General features: G+C 47.2%; 2 protein-coding genes across 2 annotated transcripts in view; one reads left to right on the plus strand and one right to left on the minus strand.

Annotated features, from left to right (window-relative positions):
- Positions 1-147: 147 nt before the first annotated feature.
- LOC126524628 (E3 ubiquitin-protein ligase RNF10) overlaps positions 148-21,333 on the minus strand; it is a 63,420-nt gene continuing 42,234 nt past the window's right edge. Inside the window, exons 11-15 of the mRNA XM_050172928.3 lie at positions 19,750-19,851; positions 17,464-17,604; positions 4,484-4,605; positions 1,950-2,181; positions 148-611 (exon numbers count right to left, since the gene is read on the minus strand). Of these exons, the coding sequence (XP_050028885.1) occupies positions 523-611; positions 1,950-2,181; positions 4,484-4,605; positions 17,464-17,604; positions 19,750-19,851 (686 nt within the window). The 3' untranslated portion in view covers positions 148-522. The remainder of the gene's footprint in view (positions 612-1,949; positions 2,182-4,483; positions 4,606-17,463; positions 17,605-19,749; positions 19,852-21,333) is intronic.
- LOC140216791 (piggyBac transposable element-derived protein 4-like) lies at positions 12,594-14,356 on the plus strand. Its single transcript, XM_072287340.1, has one exon. It carries the CDS (start codon positions 12,599-12,601, stop codon positions 14,213-14,215), a length of 1,617 nt encoding a protein of 538 aa, XP_072143441.1. The 5' UTR covers positions 12,594-12,598; the 3' UTR covers positions 14,216-14,356.

The following is a 21,333-nucleotide window of genomic DNA, read 5'->3' on the forward strand; positions in this document are numbered from 1 at the left end:
TCAACTACGCAGCACGTTAGTTTTCAATGACGCTTCACAGATTGGCATGATACACAAGGGAATTCAGCTTTGAATTCATTGCGAGATCTGTGCCCCTAGACAGAAAAATAGAACGACAACAGTTTCAAACTCGCAACTGACACGAAGGAGGGTTCAAACAAGCACACTTTATTTACTCATGACATAGCTTCTCCATGCAGGCATCTTGCAGGGTCAACAGTCTGCCAATGCTGCCACGATCTGCATTCTCTAAAGAGCAAATGAATGAACATCAAAACAAACACAGAACAATTTCTGTTTCTATCAACCTCATGGAAAGTCCTCGCTTCGAAAGAGTTTTGCCTTTTGGGAAACCCACAGACAGAAGCGTCATTACCGTCAAAGGAACTTGAAAAATTAAAACAATAAATTTGCCCCCAATAACCTGGCGCACAATTGCTCGATCCAAGGACCTCTTCTTGCTCGCTCTTTTTCTTTTTGGCTTGGAAGGAAATGCCGCAAACCAGCAGTGTGTTGTAGACACTATTTGCTACGATTCATGGATGTTGCAAACAGCAAGGTCATGTTCTTCTTCTTGTTCTTCTTAGATCCAGGTTTGCCCTTCTGTCCATCTGGAACAAACAAAACTTGTTACAAAGCTTGCCCCCAAGTTGCAATGAAGAGGAACTAAAAAAAAACTAGGAGGATGCTTAAGCTTAGACTTTATGAGTGGAATGTGAGAGCACTGTCAGGCCTCATTGACGCTGGCACTAACACCTGATATCCTGCAACATGGGGCCCAATAGAAAACAATGGTAGGCCGATCCGGCTGGCAGGAGTTCAGGAGAGAGCAACGGCTAATGCCCCCATAAGGCGAGGCCACACGCAAAGACTCATCAATGGCTCATACCCCCCTCCAATAAGCAACGAAAAAAGGGGTTTGCATTTGAATTTCCGCATAGCACAATTATGGTTTCTCACATATAGAAATTATCTTCTCGTATATTCAAATTACAATGTGACACTATGATGCCTGTAGGTAGTGTTGTAAGTTGAACTTCACAAATTTTCTGAAGCATTTTACTTTCAGAAATTCAGTTAGGTGCAAATTCAACTAACTCATACAACTTTTACCATAGGAATATTTCCAAATTAATTGAAGATAGCTAAAGCAATTCCTATACTAAAGAAGGGTGACCCTACATTGCTAGAGAATTATAGACCGATTTATGTACTCCCGTTTCTCAGCAAGAGTCGAAAAATTAATTGAAATTCGTACTTTGGGCTACTACGCTAGATTTAAAGGGGTTGGGACAACACATTTTGAGGCTATAAAAAGTATGTTGTAGGCTGCTTCCGTATGCAAGGACACCCACAACTATGTATTGGACGGTGCAAACATTTCAAAATAATTTTAATTCAGCTACAAAAAGTCATTAAAAGCTCCTTCTCATAGTCGAGACCCATCGCTGGCGTGGCAGTTATGACACAGCGGAGGAACGAAAATATTGACGTCATAGCACACTAGCACAAGAACGTGACGTATGATGAGTAGCGATGAAATGCTGATTACGGAGCCTGCTGAGCCGAGCGACTGAACATATAGCCTCCACTATGACCGGGCTACAGGCATATAGAAATCCTTTTTTAATGCAAAGAAGGAGTAAGGCGTGCAGACACGGACACAGGAGGAGAGAAGTGGACAACACGAACACCGCACGGCGGCCCGCAAACGGCGAACTGCGTGCAGCAAGTTGCCGTGCCGGTAATGTGGACGGGCCTTTACACGTTGAGTGTAACACTAGCCGGCCGACTCCGACAGGGACCAGGATAAGCGGCATTCGTGTTGTCCGCTTCTCTCCTCTTGTGTTCGTGTCTGAACGCAATTGCCCCTTAATTTGCATTATGAATCCTAACCAACTAGCTCAGCTTCCTGTCATTCTAAAAATCCTTTCACTATGCTAACCCACCAGATGACTGGGCACTTTCAGCATGCGCAGCAGCCGATGCTGCGGCAGCAGCATTAAGAGCCTCCTCCAGGGCCAGGCTGAACGAGTGACGGAACAGCGGCACGGGGCAGCCTTCCTCGTCGTCATCCGCGTCGGAGCTGGCTGCTGCCGCTGTTCTAGCCATGGGGGGATCTTTGGCCGGCAATCCCCTGCGAAAGCCGACTGCCGCACCCGCGCTGCGTGTCTGCACCATCTGCATCGAGGAAGCATTGTGCAAGGCTTAGTCGGTTTGGCATTTCGTAGGAAAGAAGCACAAATTCTGTATGCGAGACTTAACATAGAGAGGAGGGATACACGGCGATATTTGAAACTGAAGTGGCCTAATGGCCATACTAAATATATGACTGTACCCTTCCTGAAAACAGCTAAAAGCTTCTTATAAAGCCATGTACTGTCCCAAAGCCAGCATAAGAAACTACATTTACCACTTCACATGTGCTGGTTTCAGTGGTCTGCAAGCTTAATGAATACAAAAAATTGTATGATGAAGTAGTCTTACCATAACCAAATAAACTTACACAATGTTAAAGTCAAAAACACGAATGGAATATTTATTGAAGGGCCCAAATTAATTACTGTCTTACAACAACACTTCGCTCTACAGCATGCCAGTGCTCTATGCAAGGTCCTTTGATGGCTTGTGCAGTTTTGAAAGTCTGGCCTCGGTAGCACTACTATCTAGATGCTCCCTTTGCAACATCCAAAGCTTTTGCGACGAGCAGCTTGAATTTCCAATCCGTTGTGCACTGTGACGCCATACACTCCTTCAAATACGATCGCTGCACTTCTTGCATGCTCAGCCGACTCACCCACTGAATACTGAATAGTATGCCATATCAACGCAGTCTAGAATGCCGCTGGACGCGCCAGCTGGTGACCCGACGACATCAACCTGCAGCTAGACTCGGTACAATCAAAGGCGTCGGTAGAATGCCGCTTCGGACGCAACAGGTGGTTCTGGTCATTCGGGCAGCGCACCATCATCCGCGGTCTTTAGCCTCTCATTCCATTGACGCTTTCCCACATACTTTTCACTGGATTGCACAAGAAAACCTCATGTCCATCAGCCTTGTGTGCTTTACGCGACGCTTGCAGACGTCATGCTCCAAGGCATCCAGATGTTCCACATAGTGCAGCGGAAAGTCTATTGCGAAAACAAGTCCCTGGGGGACTGAATCATCTACAGGGCCTCCAACGGGGACAATGTTGAGGCAGCCTGCTCTACCGCATCAACATTGCCATCGTGGCCGTCAATGTCACTATCAGATGCAAGCACGTTCGCAATGATTGGCTTATGGGTTAGAAGCACTTAATTTCCAAATCTATAGCAGTGCGCTTTCTTTTCACCAACAATGTCATGCATTGCCAATGATCGCGTGCAGATCAACCATATTCCGTTTCAGCAGCAAGTCAAACGAGGCTGAGAAGCCACATGGCCAGGAATGACTTCGATGCAACAAACGAAGAGAAGCACGAGCGACTTAATCGGCTAGCAGAATTGCACAGAACGAGGGCCCAGCGAGCAATCTGGGAGCAGCGCCGGCAGTGTTGTCAGTGCAGTTGGTGCAGTCCATTCGTGTTTTGGAGGGTGGCGCGGCACAGAGCTATGGGCGCAACCCATTAGTGTCCGGAGGGGCGGAAGGGCAACGAGAGAGATTCGCGCAAGGCCAGCGAAGCAGAGAAGCATGCGGCGGCAGCTGGGGTGGCAGGCAAATGTGAAGCGGCTCGCGTTCCACCCTCTTTGTTTTCAAGGATTTCGCACTCCATTACCTTCCGGCGCGGACACCCAGCAGCCAGACTTCATATTCATAACCGATAATGTGGCATGGGGGCATTGTAGTAGGTGCGTTATTTCCCCATAGAAAACATACAAACGTTGACAGTGCACCAGCTTCCCATTGTTATAACCGATATGTTGTTAAAACTGGTATTGATACAAGTTGGTTCGACCGTATGCCAATTCCAGCAATGAGGACAGTGGAGATGCATACATTAACGGAGACGTGTACATTAATAGAGACTTTTAGCGTGTGCGATATTCCGGCAAGCGCGGGCGGTTTGCTGGTTTAGCGAGGGCGTAAACGTGAGCGGCCAGATTGGTGGCACAAAGCTCAACCACACAAACACAAAGCTAATTACTAATTACTGAAGCTAACTGCTTCACTGCTGGTGTAAATTTTCGACAGTGGCGTAATCGTGTTCGCAATTACGCCACTGCCAGAAATTTGCACCAGTAGCGAAGCAGGATATAATGGGTTACTCTGTGTTTGTCTGGTTGGACTCTACGCTACCAGGCGGCTGCACCGCTCTGGCCGCTCACGTTTTCGCCCCTGCAAATCCGGCAATCCGCCCAAACCGCTTCCGTTTACCGGAATAGCGGACAGGCTAAAGGTCTCTAATGTCAAGGAATTACATCATAATTATTCCTACTTCTCTGCAGACAGTAGACAGGCTTCTCATCTGCTCTCCTGAGGGGCACAAGAACACTAACCAACCTGAGCAAAGGACACCCGGTTCACAGAGTTGCTGGCAGGGGTTGCCGACCTGTCTTCCTCTGCTGGGCTGCTGGCACTGCTGAGCATCAACTGCTGCTGCTGCTGCTCGTCAGGATCGCTCACTGCAGCCACAATTTCAGAAATCAGTTGGCTACAGAAAAATGCCAGCGAAACCCTTCAACACACCACTCCTGGAATTACAAGGACAGAATATGGCAGTCAGAGGCTGTAATGCGTAACAATTCAGTTTATTCTGGACTCTTATTTGTCGTGCCATGTGGCCAATGGTTGTGATAATGGCGAGGGAGCTGTGTCTGAGATAATGACGAAGGATGAACAGACGAAACTAACTTTCACCCAAGTATGACCCCAGGAAACCACGTAATACACACTATCTCCACAGGTAGCAGCTGCAACTGGTACAAGCAAAATGCACTATTTGCTTTAGTTGCTTTCAGATGCCACCTTTATTCTTACACCATGCAGTCATGTACTGTAAGGCATGCACTCAGCTGTTAGCATTTTATTCTGCACAAGACATAACAAGTCAGATTTATGGCTACCTTCAGACACTACCATGACTCTACGCAGTCTATATAACCACAAATGAGCCACTAGAAAGACAGTAATGCACGCATTCTGTGAATGCACTTTGGCAAATCTTCCAAATTCTAGAGCTCCCATGCATATGGGTGCAAGCCTTACATGAAGGTGTGCCTTGCAGAAACAAATACAGAATTCATACAATACATGCACTCCCACAATGGTGACAACAGTAGCACCTCGTTCGTATGATCCCGTTTTATACTATTTACCAGCAACAACCTTTGCAATCAAGAACACAGAAAATGACCCATTACAGTAACATTCCTTTTTTTCCGCTTAGTATGTTCCCAGAAAGCACATTCTTTGGCACCAACGTTCAGTAACGTCACTAAATTGCAATCGTGTGAAACATTTTCCAGCCGCTAGATCCCACATAAACGAGAAAAGGCTCACTAAATCAAACACAGTAGCCACTCGCTGCAGCAGCTTCCCCACAGTACTCGCCTGCCCGAGTCACATGAAAATGTCAGTGCATGCTCAGTTTCCTATTCCGGTACCAGCAAATAATGCAGGCCTATTACACGGCACATTTATAGCTTTGCTGCCAATTTCATTGCAATAAGCGCCTTCATTTACCTGTCAGACAGCCTGTGTAGCATTGTACCATCGGAAGTTTACTGCATGCTTTTAATAGGCAATAACCTGAAAGGCAATAACCTAATAGGCAATAACCTGAAAGCTGCAGGCTGTCTCTGCTGCAGGCAGCGTGAAGCGAGTGCCAGGTTTTGCTCTGGCGGCACTGTATTCTGGCTTCGCCCACAAGTTTGGCTTTGTTTCGGATTCTCGCCACCGTCTTAAAGCACTATGCAATAGGAAAATGACAAAGCGAATCTCAGAACATTCAAGCTCTACCAGCTTAATGCTCGTTGGCATCTCGTGCTACAACAATTCTCGTCAAGTGGGCACGTCAAAACTTTGCGCCCGAAGACGCTGCTGACCCAGGCCAAATTCAAAAAGTGCAAGCATGAGCTTGCCCACGCTGCGAAAAATGAAAATGCACATCTCGGCAACACTTAGGCCCCACCGGCTCAACGGGCAAAGCGTTGCAACGATTCATGCGACACTTCACATTACATGGATGCAAAATTTTTTAGCGACTTCAGATCGTACGATTTTTTGGTTAGTACTTCTTTCACATTTTCTTCCAAAACGTATAAAAGAGGTTCTACACTTGAACCTCATAATAACGAAATAGGATACAACGAATTAACAGTTATAACGAAGAAAATAAAGTTACCCTTGAAATCACCATAGCACTTCACGTATTTAAAACCTTGTTTAACGAAGTGAAATTGTCTGCCAATAGATATCACAAACTAGATTTGTCTCCGAAACCTAAAAATACTCAACCGTGGAGCGCCGATTACATTGCTTTTTGCGGGGTGCGACACTCATTCGCCGTGGCAGTTTAAAACTCCTGCATCGCAGAGCAACAGTGGTCTATTTCACCGCTGTGCCTAGCCGCACACCTGTGCATAAGCATCACCTCTATATCGCACCTCTCCACTGACCTCTCTCACTTACACGTGCCTGGCTGTGTGAGCCGCACCACGCTGCGGGACCATGCGTGGCGGTGTGAAACATTAGTGCATAGACTTCGGTGCGCCATCCAGGCAGGCACAGTGGAGCATGACCTCGAGGGTCTCACCCGCACGATTTCGAGGGTTGTGCACAAGTCGTGCCATGCTGCGTGGCTACACGCAGCAGTGCGAGAAATTAGTGCATTCACTTCTTTTTCTACGGCGCACCATACAGGCCGCCGCAGCTGGGCCTGGCCTCAGATCACAGGGTGCAATATGAAGAGTCACGCCCACGAAGTGCATTCACTTCACCCTCTCCCTGCGAGCTCGACCGTGATGAGCCAAGTGAAAAGCGGGTGCAAAAAAAGACCCCTTATCGCCAACCAAAGGCAATTAGTTGTTGCAACTCTCAAAAAGAAAAAAGGAGACGCATCCACGGCGGCATCCCTCCTAAGAGCACTCCTGTGTGCACTAAACGAGCGAGAAACAAGCGGTCGCCCTTTGAGCGATTAGTAACAAGATAGCCATCAGTTTTGCGAGCGCAAGAAGCCGAAACTGCGCGCAGAACAAAACTCAAACCACCGCCTGCCCGCGCGCACCAATGCACGAGCAGTTGTACCGTATTTACTCGCATAATGATTGCACTTTTTTGTCAAGAAAATTAACGCAAATTCAGGGGTGCAATCATTACGAGAGTTAAATTTCCAGCGAAAAGAAAACAAAAATTTTTTCATCTCGCGTTTGCTGCGTGATGACAACAGGTCAACAAATAGGCAGCTGCAGCTCTATGTAGTGCGGGACACCAAAACAACAATGGCGGCCGGCAGAGCAAGCCAAACGCGCCGAAAAAGATTTTTTTTTTTCTTCTCACGAGTACATTACGCGCATTGAAACAGTTTCTTCCATATCAGTAATGAATAATATCGTTAATATCGGCAAGTTTGCGGCAATAGCGTAGCCATGTCCACTTTGAGGGGACAGAAGCAGATGGGCGTGCTTGGCTGCCAGTGACATGGCCGGCATGCTGCGGAAACTGCGGCATCTGTCTTTACCCTAATACGGCACGTTTCCGCTAAGGGTAGGCGAATATCTTAGCTGTGTTACAAGCGTCAGCGTATGAATAGGGTACACTTCTAACGTTTCAGTGGAAACGTGGCTACTATCGTTGCCGCCTGCGATTTGTTGTGTGCCCACGAGTACCGATGTGAAGAATCGAAAGGCGTCCTTTATGTTGTTGACTACAACCATTATAAAGCCTACAAATAATAAAGGCAAGTTTGGTTGTACCTCTTTTTGTCATGGAAGTGCGGAAAGTGATGAAAGTAATGAAATGAGGCATCTACTTAAGAATGTTTGGTGCATGCAGACCGCTTGGTTTGTCTTGAAGAGTCGTTCACGTAGCAATCGACAGATGGTAAGCGCAATCATTATTAGCTAGACGGCACACGACATATCGCTGCGGCAAGTTCGGGGTGCGATCATTACACAGGAAATTTTAAAAATCGAATTTTGACGACAAAATTCAGGGGTTGGATCATTATACGAGTAAATATAATATATAGATGCACCGAAACAAACTAGCTCTAAAACAAACCATGCAATGAAAACCGAGAGAAGGAGGCGCGAGAAAAAAATTCCCTGTGTTCCCACACAGTGGCAGCACATGCTAGGAAAGAAAAAAAAAAATGGAAATTGATGCGCTTTTTAAATGTACAGACGGTGCCGTAAATATACAGCATTGACCATTTTGCACATGTTCGCGGCACCGTTCGCGGCAGCGCCACAGTCATTGACCCTGAAAAGGTTCAGTCCAAGTGTGATAAGATCCTATTGCGCCCCTCGCACTTTGTGCTGTAGGTGCGAATGAAAGTGTGTGAGGGTGACAAAGAAAGATGGTGGCTTTACTCACAAGTGCTGCCTTCCCGCGCGAGCATAGGGAAAGAGGGGGAGCGGAGCGAGCTCACGGTAACGCAATCAAACGCGCCTGAGGGGCGGGGTAAGTTGGCGCGCGCTGCGATTTTGGACGCACGTTTGGCCCGTCACTGTGCATGGCTGTATGCACGGCTGAGCGCACACACAGCCACACACCCTGCTTTAGAGGTAATCTGCCGAATGTGCAAAGAGGGGGCGTGCCGAGACAGTGCGGCATCACATAAGCTGCCTTCCAGCGCGTTTAGTACTGCACGTTGCGTAATCTCACGAGTTTCGGTGACCCGTTGGAGCGAGAGGCAGACAAAGTATTCACTCTCCGCTGCCGGCACTTTTCATGATAGCGTCCCAGTGTGGGCAACGGTATCAGCCGTAGGGGCTGAGTGCATGCGATAGCATGGCTGGCTTCATTTAATTCGTACCGCCGATGTGAAGATATCGTCGACGTGGCATGAAACTGTATCATTTGTTGGTGGCTCCCAAATTCATCAAAATGAATTGTTTTCTCCTTCAAATTTGCTTTTGTCGACTGCCCGAAAATTCGGAAAATTCTGCGGCCCCTTTCCGTATAAGGAAAATGACCTGCAACTGTACAAGTTTGGATAAAAGGTTGAATTTCAATACAACGAAATTTTGATATAATGAAGCAAAATGCCAATTTTGCGTACTGCGTTATATCTAGGTTTAACTAATTTCGTTGCTTGCATATGGTCACACCAGCATGTTTACTGCCACAGGCTACTTGGTTCAAGCATCAGCAATTTTGGCCACAATAACTGTGTACAAATACAAGACTACAGTTGAAACTCAATTTAACGAAGTGATGACCATGCTCGAATTATTTCATTAAGGGGGGACACCCCTCCTTGAAATTTTTTTATTTGTGGATTGATTGCAATGAAACTTCCAGGTTTTAGTAAGTTTTATGCACTTATTCTAAATCTGCATTTATTTTTTCCATACAACAAACAGTTTTCGAAATATTTACAATTCTATGTTTTTCATTTGGAGTTCGATAATTTCCCAAATAATTGATGCAATGATAAAATTTAGCACACCAAATTAATGTTTAACATCTAAGGAATGTAGTAAAACAAGAATGAGTCTCCTAGGCCAATTAGGTCTAAAGCTAGGGGTTGCCAAACCCATTGCAGTAAACGTTCCCTCACCTGCTTTATACAAAGTATCTTTTTAAAAAATGTTACTGACCAATATGCGCAGTGAAATTAGCCTTACTACAAAGAGTAAGAGTTTCTGTTTTCAGGGAAAAAAGAATTACTATGCTAGCACAAATACAAACAGAAATATGTTCACTCCAAAACTACTAGTGTGTCAAAATTGTAGTTTTGAGAAAATGAAGAAAAACGGTTTCAAGCACCTTTATGAAAACAAAAGCACCTCAAATTACGAAAATGCACCTGGGGAATAATCTGGGTGCATCCCAGATTGGTGCTTCTTTTTTGCCATCGTTTGGAGGCCCAGTGATAATGCCCGTTTTTTCCTGGAAGCAGTGGTGCGGCGCAAGTCTTTCTTTGGCTCTTTCTGAGCCGGAGTCTGTCACATTCATATTCATTTCTTGAAGAATGGCTGTTGCTGCATATTCATTTCCAGTATTGAAGCGTAGCACTGCTTCTGCAACGGCTGCCTCCACAGCAAAAAGGGAGAAATGCTGCTCTTTGGAAATCATACTCCAGATGACTGAGTGGAATGATTCATTGGAGTTTTGGGTTCTCCCTCACTTGCACCTATCCAGCAGCTTTCCATCTGCCAAGCGCTCATACACAGGCAAAAGGGCCTTTGCCACATCCGCTGGCAAGTTATACTTGTGCCTTGGTTGTGGCTCACCTTTTGCTGTTGCCGCATTATGACGGCACCAAGAATCCTTGCCACTTGGGCACAGGCTGTGGTTAGAGCAGCTGTCGGTTGATGTGACATGGTGGTACGTTGCCATTACCGCTCTCTGCATGGCGTCAACATCACCACAGTGAGACTTGAGTGCTCGACCATAATAGGCACTCAGCCTGTTGATGAGGTCTGCTGTGAGCCTCCCCTTGCCACCAAGACCCCGCATGCCTTTACTTTTGTGCTTCTGGAGCAGGTTTCGAAGCGCTACACCCATACGTTTTTGTACATGATTGATGCAGTCCTCTTTCTGAACATCTACAAAGCCGTACACCTTTCCATCCTTGATAGCATTAAAAGTGCGGCTGTCACCGTCGCACAGCATGGTTGTGTACTTTACTTTGTTGCGTTCTAAAGAACGCTGGAACAAGATTAATCCAGCCATAACTTCCATTTGGCCAGATTTACAATCAGTGTTCTGGCACTGATGGGATTTCCTCCACCCAGCATACTCATCAGAGTCAGGTGTGGGTCCAATTTCACAGCCCAAACAAAAGTTTGAAACCACGACGCAGTCCAGGATGTAGCCGGTAAATAACTCCGCCACTGCGCCTACTCCTATATGCGAAGAATTGCCCCGCATCATCCAGGTGCCATCAAAGCACACAGCAATGTTGCCTTTGTGTCCAAAACACAAGTTTTCGTAAAGTGCAACCGCTTTTTCTGCGCACTGCACTATAACAGCCTCAGCTGCACGCGTTGCACCGGGGTTCAGAGTTTTTTTCAAATGCCGCTGAAACGTCTTGTTGTGGAGATCTTGTTGTGGAGACCTTGGCCAGACAGGCCCATCGCAGCGAAAATGTCATTCATGGCTGTCTGGCCGTTACCTGTTGCGAGCATCACACGCCCGGCAAGTATATTAATTTCAAACGGGTTGCATTTCTTTTCACCCTGTACCCGTCATGAACTCCACTCAGTCGCTATCTCACCGCACCTCTCGCAGATTAGCATCAGTTTCACTGCGAGGCCGTACTCGCGATCTCCTGTCACCATCTCCGCGCATCCTTGACAAGTCTGGCAGCGCAAAAAGCCAAGGAGGGAGTTTATCGCACGCATGTCGACGGCAGTAAACGCTGCCTTACGTTCGTCTGTTACCGACGCTGCCGTGCCGCCGAGTTCCGTGAATGGCTCCATCTTTCGCGTCGTTGCTGCCGTCGACGCAAGCCGCTCGAGCGTAGCCTTTTCACGAGCGCTTGCCTCCCTTACGCCGCTGTCGGTGACAGTTTTCGAGTCAATTCTCATTCGGGCGGACACTTCAGACGCGTCGGGTGCGCTGTCCACCGATGCAACTTCCAGCGAGACATTGTTTGGTTCTCTGCGGCAGGGCGGTTGCCCGTCCGTGCGTCGGTCGGCGAGTCTGGCGTCCGCAGGTGTGTTGGCTGCGCTGTCCAGCGAAGCATCGTCCAGCGAAGCATTTTCTGCTTCTCCGCGACAATCGGGCGGCTGATGATCCGCAGAAGTGATGGGTGCACTGTTCAGCGATGCGTCGTCCAGCGATGCATTGTTTGCTTCTCCGCGGCTATCGTGCGGCTGCTCGTCTGCACTTGCTCCTCGTCGGTCGCTGACTTCAGACGGAAAAGAAGACGATTCCCCTACTTTCTTCTTCATTTTCCTTCGTCTCCCGCCGAACATATACACCGAATGGTGCTTCTTCGGTCCCCCTGGCATAGTTCCGTGCAGTAGCGAGGGCTCGCTTAACACTTTCCTGTCCGCGCCTATGCCCATCGACAGTATGTTGTCGATGGTTTCAACGTCGACTTTCTCCCGTTCAGAGCGCTTATGGACAGCTAGCGCCATCCAGCACATAAAAGGACTATTTTTCAAGTTTCGCTTTTGTGTTTCCTTTTTTGGCCGCGGGAGGGATTTTTAAAACGCCTTTTAATCGCGCTTGACGAGCGCGCGTAGTTTCGGATATGGCGTCGACGTCGCGCGCAGGTGCACCTCGTAAACGGCGAGTTTCGACGGATTCCGATGAGTCTGCATCAGAATTTTGTGATGGTGGTAGCAGCGGAGACTCGGGAGATGATTTTGAGTCATCAGACTTCAGCACGGACGGTGAAAGTGCGTCAAGTAGCCCCGGAACGTCGACAGGCATCCGCCGGTAAGTTCCTTTTCCACTCCGAGCCATTTTATCGCGGCCGCGATCAGATCTAAAGACATGCGGCGTGTTCTAAAGGCTACGGCTCTTATCTGCAGGGTGTCAACGTCGTTTGGACGGGACCACTTGTCGGCGGCGGCACAAAGAGTGGAGTTTTGCGTGAGAAGACGGCCGGGAGTTGACCTCGGCACTGCGCTCCGCAGTTCCGCGCGGCGCTTCGCAAGAGCCGTCGACTTCTTCGCGCTGTTCTTCACGGCGGAAATAATCACCGAGATATGCGACATGACAAATAAATATGCGTGGATGCATATTTTAGAGAAGCAATCATACAGTGAGAGAGACGGATCTTGGAAACAAGTGACTCCCGATGAGATGAAGAAGTTTATCGGACTTCTCATTTACATGGGTATTGTGCAAGTGCCGCGCTTGCACTGCTACTGGAACACACGGAAATTATTTTCTGGTCTTCTTCCGCCTTCGGTAATGCCAAGAAATCGATTCAAAGCGTTGCTTGCATTCCTGAGTGTGTCCGACCCTGAAAAGACAACTGCCGCATCCCATGGCAAGCTGCATCGCGTAGCTTCGCTGCTGAAGCACATCAACGCCTCATCCGCCCAATTTTTCCAACCTGATCGGAGCCTCTCCGTTGACGAGAGGATGGTAAAGTCCAAAGGCAGATCCGGAATTAGACAGTACATGCGGGACAAAGTTATTAAATGGGGATATAAATTGTGGGTTTTGGCGGACTCCAAATCTGGTTACACCGTTCAGTTCAATGTATACACAGGAAAGCGTGAAGCACCAAGCGCACGTGGGCTGGCATTCGATGTGGTGACGCGACTGGCAGAGGACTACCTAGATCAAGGCTACATCATTTATTTAGACAACTTTTACACGTCGACATCCTTGTTTGTACACTTGTTGGAGCGCAAGACGCTTGCTTGTGGCACAACGCGCAAGGATCGTCGGGGCTTTCCAGCCGAGCTCAAGGACACCCAATGGGAAAAAAAAGCTAAGAGAGGAGATGTTCGCTGGCTACGGGACCAGGACGTTCTATATTTACAATGGAAGGACAAGCGTGTTGTTCACATGATGTCGACAGCCCACACAGCCAACAAATTCGTACTTGCGAAGCGCAGAAGGAAAGTGAACAATAAGTGGGAAGAAGTATCGGTGAAAAAGCCAATGCTGATTGACAAGTACAATGTGGGCATGCTCGGCGTCGATAAATCCGACCAGCTGATTGGGACATACAATGTTCTGATGAAGTGCGTGCGCTGGTGGAAAACGCTGTTTTTCCACAGTATAGATATTGCTGTTGTCAACAGCTTTATTCTATTTGATGAGCACCGTCGGCAGCATCCCGAAGTGCCTGAATTGTCAAGAGGTCCGCGCTTTGATCAGTTCGCGTTCAGGCTAGAGCTGGTGGAGCAGCTCATAGGACTTGATGAGCAACAACATCCAGACCCCAAGGCTCCTCCTGCTGTTCCCGCTTCATGTGGCCCTAAGGATCAACAGCACAAGCCCCAGAAGCTACAAAGATACAGGAACTGCAAATTGTGCTATCAAGAACGGAAAGTGGAACAAAAAACGAACGTTTTCTGCGAGACGTGCTCCGCAAACCTGTGTTTCACCGCATCACGCAACTGCTTTGCGCGGTGGCACGATAGCCACTAGGGGCAACATTTTCCTTTGTAAAAAAATAACTTGTTCAGATAGAAAGTTTATATTTGCAGCAATGTTGTATACGGCCTGTCCCTTCAAAATGTATATTTTGAATTTTTTTTATGTTGTCTTGGTGCAAAGCAGCATCGACGTTTTCGCGGAGTTTTCCCATTTTTGTTACAAATTTTTTATTAAGTGATTTTTTCACAAATTATTGGTAATAAATGTTTGCTTTCAAACAATACCATTAAAAAGCGCATTCCCTCTTCTACAAATTGATACTAAACATTTTAATATCAAACATTTGGTGTAGCAGCAAAAAAATGTTTACTAGACCACCCGTAAAGTGCTTATTTTCCCACGGACAGGAAAGTGTTAACATGGCGGCATGTGCAGCGCTCATGCCAGGGCAACCGGCCTAAGCCTATCAGATGGTGCCATTCGGGTCACGTGCTTTTACCAACCAATAAGAACGCGCGTTGAAGAAAACTTTGCGTTTGTTTTATTTTACTGCAGCTGGCACATGGTGGCTGGCTGAGAGAGGATGGGATGCCGGACGCGCGAGCTTTCAAACAAGACCAAGATGGCATAGGTGCAGCTTTTCATTTTTGCGCGGCACGCAGTCGTAACTAGCGCAGTTTGTCCTCAATTTAAAGGGCGCTTTCAGAAACTACACTATTCTAAATCGACATTACGGCGCAATTACGCATCAGATCTAAATGGAAATTTGCTCAAAGGTGCACAATTATGCCATGAATCCAAAAATGAAAAGATTAAAAATCTGGCTTTCTGACCGATTTTCGCTCCCAAAGAGCCGTGTCTCCCCTTAAATCAGGAAGTTCGTAAAATTGAGAAAGGGATTGTTCGGTCATTTGAAATCTAAAATTGTAACTTAGCAACACTCAAAAGCTACTGCGGCAATGTACAGTCAAACCTGGATATAGTCGCCGACTGATTTTCCGGACTCCAAAAATTCGGACCCCATGTTCGATTATTCGGTCGGCTTTGCGGCACCGCCATTCTCCCCATAGACCATATAATGTATAACAACTGCCAAAAGTTCGGACACCTTGTAACCTCTCGTCTGATTTTTCGGACACTCCATGAGCCAACTCGATTGAGAGCACCATGCACCGAGTCTGACCGGTGCACGGTTCGACTTGCTTTGTTTTTTTGTTTTTCCTTGCTGCCCCACCAAGTGGCGCTACTGCAAATCCCCACTCATCGTTTCTGCCTGGTTCGTAGCTGCAGCAGTTCCGGTCTCAGCTTAGTAAGCCATGTCAAGACAATCCAGCAGCTAATTTGTTTCTTTCTTCGTGCACGACGCTGCATTTTTCGTTTGTGCGACTGGTGTCGGCGTGATGGCGTGGTGATGTTTGCTTTGTGCGCTGTGTCAAGGTTGCAGTGATGCAACGCGGTATACAGAAACATCGCGTCAAGTGTCTAATGGCGCCGACAGTGCCCGTGCAGACTGCGCTGGGGAATGCTGGCAAGCGGGTGCTGGGAGGCCTAGCATTTGTCGTCTTCCGATGTGCTCCCTACTGATGCCGAAAATGTTCTGCCGAGACCTGGGTAGTGGTTGCATTGTGATTCCGGACACCGTCTCATTTGACAGTTTCACAGGTGCTCACACTGCTGTATTGACATGCGCAGAACTCGAAGACGGCGAGATCATTCGTCAGATTTCTGCTGCGCTGCCGAACGGTTGAGTCGGAAGATGACGCACCATGTGCTATGCTGCCGTCGCATGCGGAGCGTGCACAAGCAGTGACTGTGCTTTCAGCCGCTGCTGACCGTAGTGACCGTACGACCCTCTCCAAGATTCAGGTTTATCTCAGTGCGCGTAAGCAAAACAGCGTGCAACGGCGCATTCATGATTCCTTCAAGCATACTGCCGAGCCCGAATAAGTGCGTGGGAATGAAGGATTTCCCCTCTTTTTTTTTTTTTTTTTTTCTTAATCTGCTTTTTCGGACACCTGTTTATTCGGGCATTTCCGCAGTCCCCGTGAGGTCCGAATAAACGGTCGACGACTGTATATCGAATCTGAAGGGGATCACAAAAAAGTTTGCTATATAGATAATTCGATAAATAAAATAAGAATATTATAAAAATATTTTCGAGGGGATATTATAGCTGTTCGATATACACAATAATTCGTTATATGTGAGTTCAATATATCCGGGTTAGACTGTATTTGCCATTAACGCACACCTGAGCGTGGGAAAAGTCCGCGAAGTCAGCCTGAATTGCTAGTGCATGCAACTGAAAGAAAATAGAGAACACACCTTGATGTTCTGGAGAGAAGTGCGAATTTATTATCTTGCAGTGAAAAAAACTCATGATCTTCGCCTGTGCGTGCTTCACCAGCAGTGGGCGCACACATTTCTCATAGCCTACAAGTGCTTGCAATGCGTCCTCAGTACCCTCGTGGGCCCTAGCAAACCACCATAAGAGATCAATGACTGCCGAGTCTGTTCTTCAGTGAATGGGTGCAACGTGCAGCTTCGTCAAAATAAGCTAGGGCCGTGACTAGGGTGCCCAGATGTTTTAAGGCGATTGCGTTAGAACGCACGCCTGGAGAAAAGACCCATCTGTGTGAAAATTAGCAAGAAATCACCACCTTTTTACTCATTTATTTCAGAAAAAACTTCGTTAAATGAAGTTTGGTAGTTAAGTTAGTCTTGTTAATTCGGGTTGATGAAAACACTGAACCCTATGGGTACTGACTGGGGAACGGAAATTTCTTCCTTAGATCGGGAGCTTCGTAAAATCGGGTTTCGTTAGATGGAGTTTTAATATAATGTGCTACTGTCACGAGTCAGAAAAGCAACGACGTGAAGACAAACCAGGAATCCAGGTCTGAGCATGATGATTCACAGCGGCACCGTTTGATCACACCAATGGCACACGCTGGTGGCAGTACGCCATAGACTTTCCACTTTCATACTTTTAATCCCTCACGAGTTCATGAATTGCATAAAGGTGGCAGAACTGCATGTAACAAGCACAAAAGCTTCAACTGTCTGCTTTCAGGAATTCAAATAACGATAATGGTGATGTTTTATTGAAGCTTAGTTTGTATAAAGGGAGCAAGTGAGCCAAATCCTACAATGGGCTTTTAGGGCGTGGAAAAATTTTCACTCAGTAAGGCAAACACAACAAAAGCATAGATGCAGTGAGAGTTGAGATTCACACATGCAAGGAGCTAACCGTCTTCACAATATGAAGACCATGTGCACACGGCCCGTAGCACACCCACCAGTTGGTATGGAGCCCTCCGAGCCTGCAGACGGTGAGTACAGGGGTGGAGGAGAAGAGGGCACAGCTGGCGATGGCCCACTAACTGGCTCGCACATCGGGAAGTGGCGCACACTATCCAGCTGGTAGCGGGCACTGCCACCTGCGCAAACAACAGCGTAAGCAACAATCCAGTGCTACAAAGGAAAAAAATGAAAACACTCAACATGAAGGAGACAGGACGGGCGATGTTCGTGTTACATGTTTGTTTCCCCTTGGGACCGTATGTCAAGGCTACTCAAACCAACCAGCCAAGCTTTCTGCCTTAACCTCTGCTTCACGTTTGTAAACCATTAACGGGACCTCACTACATTTCTTGAACACTGCAGATTTTTAAACCACCGATAGAGGAAACGGATGACAGGCATCTATCTTACTAATACTATGTGTCAGTTCGAAGTGTCCAAGCAACAAGACCATTGTCTTTATATGCAACGTCTGGTCCTGGTCACTTAAACTCACAGTATGCCAATAAGAGAACCTTTTGCTCAGAGTCCAATGTTTTCAACATGAGAACTTGTCTTTGTTGGGACTCTTCTTCAGTTAACGCTGGCTCCAGTCTAGAGTATCCCACATTTTCTCAGTTAATTTGTCTGCCACGCTTGCCTTGTTAGGATCTGGTAATATTGCAGGCATATGGTATACTTAAATTTTAGGGGCCTTGGAGAAGTAAGGTCCCGTCCTCCACATCGTTTTAGTAGTCACATTATGGCTGTACAACTACTGTGCCCACACTGAAACAAAGGTCGCAGCCAAGGCCCTGACAAAGGATCTCGGCGTGTTCCACAGAAACCACACACTAATTTGAAAAAGTTGATCACCACAAGTAGGTATACTTACACCTACAGACTATAGTTGAACCTCGCAATAATGAAATCAGCAGGAAACTAAAAAAAATTCGCTTTTCCGGGAATATTGTGGTTGCGAAATGAGACAGCACAGATAGGCAACACCTCCCAGAACGAAACTTCACCCTCAAAATTCTGTTAGCCTACTTTTTGGCAAGCTTGCTCGAGGATATAGGACCGCACTGCCGATAGTACAAAGTGCGCCGCTTGCATCGATCGGCAGCGGCACCACTGCCGTGGAGCAGTATTCTAGGTCGGTTGCTATCCAAGATACGATCACTTCCGCGAGATTCTCCGTAACTCAGTACCGGACACAGAGCAACAGCGCTCCAGGCATGCAGCAGCATTTTTCCAGCGCACGCCATCTCCCGTAGGTGCCAAAATGTACAGTGCCAAGCATGAAAGCGATCGTGTCTCGTATACCCGAAGGCTGTCGATTGAGATTACGGCCCCTTCGCGCAGATTTACGTACAGCACCGAATCCGCATGTAATGCCTGTCGGGTGGTGCCAAAACCAGCGTTCTTGAAGCGAGCAATGTGTATTCCTGGACGATCGCTCAATCACGGCCCGATGCAATCACCGCCATCCCAAGTGTCATAAACAATTCCACGTCGGTGGGACGTGGACTTCCTCGCTTTTGCTGTATTTTTCCTGCCGAGGTGCACATTACGCACTGCACCATGTGTGGAAAAACAGTTTTCACAGGTCAGTGGCAACATGCTACCGCTTCAAATGGGCAATCAACAAACAATATTTAAAATTTAATTAAATTATGGGGTTTTACATGCCAAAACCACAATCTGATTATGAGGCACGCTGCAGTGGAGGCACTCCGGAAATTTTGACCACCTGGGGTTCTTTAACGTGCACTTAAATCTAAGTACACGGATGTTTTCGCATTTTGCCTCCATCGAAATGCAGCCACCGTGGCTGGGATTCCATCCCGCGACGTGGTGCTTAGCAGCGCAACGCCATAGCCACTAAGCAAACTACGGCGAGTCACAAACAAGATGACGGTCCTGACATGTTTCCAGTGCGGTAGCTTCCTATGCTTGGTAATTTTGGAAACAAAAATGGTGGCAACCGTGCAATGCAAGTGTAATGTGGCGGTATTTTACGCAACTTTAGTGCAAAGCAATCACATTTGAGCATATTTTGAGGCCTGCTAACCTTCCGCAAGTAGGTAATATGCGGGGTTATGTTGTGGCAAGTTTCGTTGATGCGGGATTGTAGTACAGCGACATTTCCTTGTTGTGATATACGAAATGCATTGAATCCTATGGGCGTTCACCGGGGATACGAAAATATTTCATTGCCGAGGGAATTTAGTAGTCGCAGGATTTCCTGTTTTGACTGTATGTGCAATTAACTGCTTAGGAACCAAGAAGCAGCCACTTACCGTAGCCATGCCGACGCATCTCTTCCTTTGCACGCAGTCTGTCTTGACGCTTCTCATTGCGTGCTCTCCGGGATCGCTGACGGCGGCGTTTCTCCACATCCGCTGAGGGCATGAGATGGTACACAACGTTTGTTATAAACTACTCAGAGCCTAATACATCCGCATATCATGAATCATCCAACAAAAAGTTGCAAGCACAAAAACACGAAGTTCCCAGGATTAGATTGTCACTTTGTACCGACGGTGTAGAACCAGAAAAAGCACTTGCAAAAATGCTCAGTTAGGAATCTAACCAACTACTAGGCGAACCTGTGCCCAGAAAGACAAGAAATGCTCAAAACGGCAGTGAACACAGCCACCGAATCTAAACTCGTGGCTCAAGTTGATCTCGTATTTACACACACGTCACCGTAGATTCTAGAGCAACTGCTTGCACTCACAGGAAGCGCCCCGTGTGAGAAAGCAGTAGCCCAATAACAGCGACCATTTGGCAAAGCAGTCACCAGCAAAAAGTAAAACGATGTGTGGTACCTGTGATGCTCAATTACCACTCACTGTTTCATTGAACGGTGCTGGATGCTGTGGTGGTGGTGCGGAAACATTCTAATAATTGAGCAAGCAGAAAGAAAAGCTGGCTCTTCAGTTTGTGACTGCATTTGTATTTTAATTTCACAAGCTGGACACTAAACGAAAACTCTAAAGTATAGGTGTCATTATGACTATCACAAGCAAGCTCTAAAGCTGGCCCGATAGGCGGAGCAACGCCATGAGCAACGCCAACTTCCGGCTTCCCTTTAGCTACAGCTTCGCAAAGAGTGGCGTCAGGGCCTCTCCCGAGTTTTCTTCCTCCGCGAGTCGAGCCGTCCAACAAACCATGCGGTGACCGTAATCACAGTGATGATAGTGAGAGCATTTTTCACGAATGGCCACCTAGTGGCGGCCTCTCGAACTGGCGTGCGGCTTTTTGCAGCCAGTTCCATAGCCAAGCCCGGCCAAGCCCGGTCAAAACTCGTCAAAAGCCAAAATGGCGGTTGGAGCACGTTGCCTACTTTAGCCCAGGCGGGTTCGTAACGACGCATCATGCAGGAACGTTTTCACAGCTACTACGTAACAGCGGGGTTCCTTATACATTGGATCTTATGGAAGCTATGCTGGGACCGGATGAAAGCGACATAGCAGCCGGGAAAACGCAGCAGTGAGGAACGTAACAGCGGGGTTCTACTGTATAACAAAGTCAGTAAAATCGACAATTTGCTTTGTTATATCGAAATTTCATTTTATTGAAATTCAACGTTTTATGTAAATACATAAGTCACTGAACGATTTTTCTTACACAGAAAGGGGCCGCAAAATTTTGCTAATTATCAGGAAATCGAAAAAAGCAAATTTGAATGAGAAAACAATTCATATTGATGAATTTGGGAGTCGACAACGAATGATACGGTTTGATGTCACATACGGTGACTATATGTTCTCGGCAGTACGAATTAAGCAAAGCCAGCCAAGCTTCCGCAGGCACTCTACCCCCGTGACTGATGGTGTCGCCCGCACTGGGACGACGCTATCAGGAAAAGCGCCGGCAGA

Source organism: Dermacentor andersoni, chromosome 3, assembly GCF_023375885.2.
Source record: "Dermacentor andersoni chromosome 3, qqDerAnde1_hic_scaffold, whole genome shotgun sequence".
NCBI lineage: Eukaryota > Metazoa > Arthropoda > Arachnida > Ixodida > Ixodidae > Dermacentor > Dermacentor andersoni.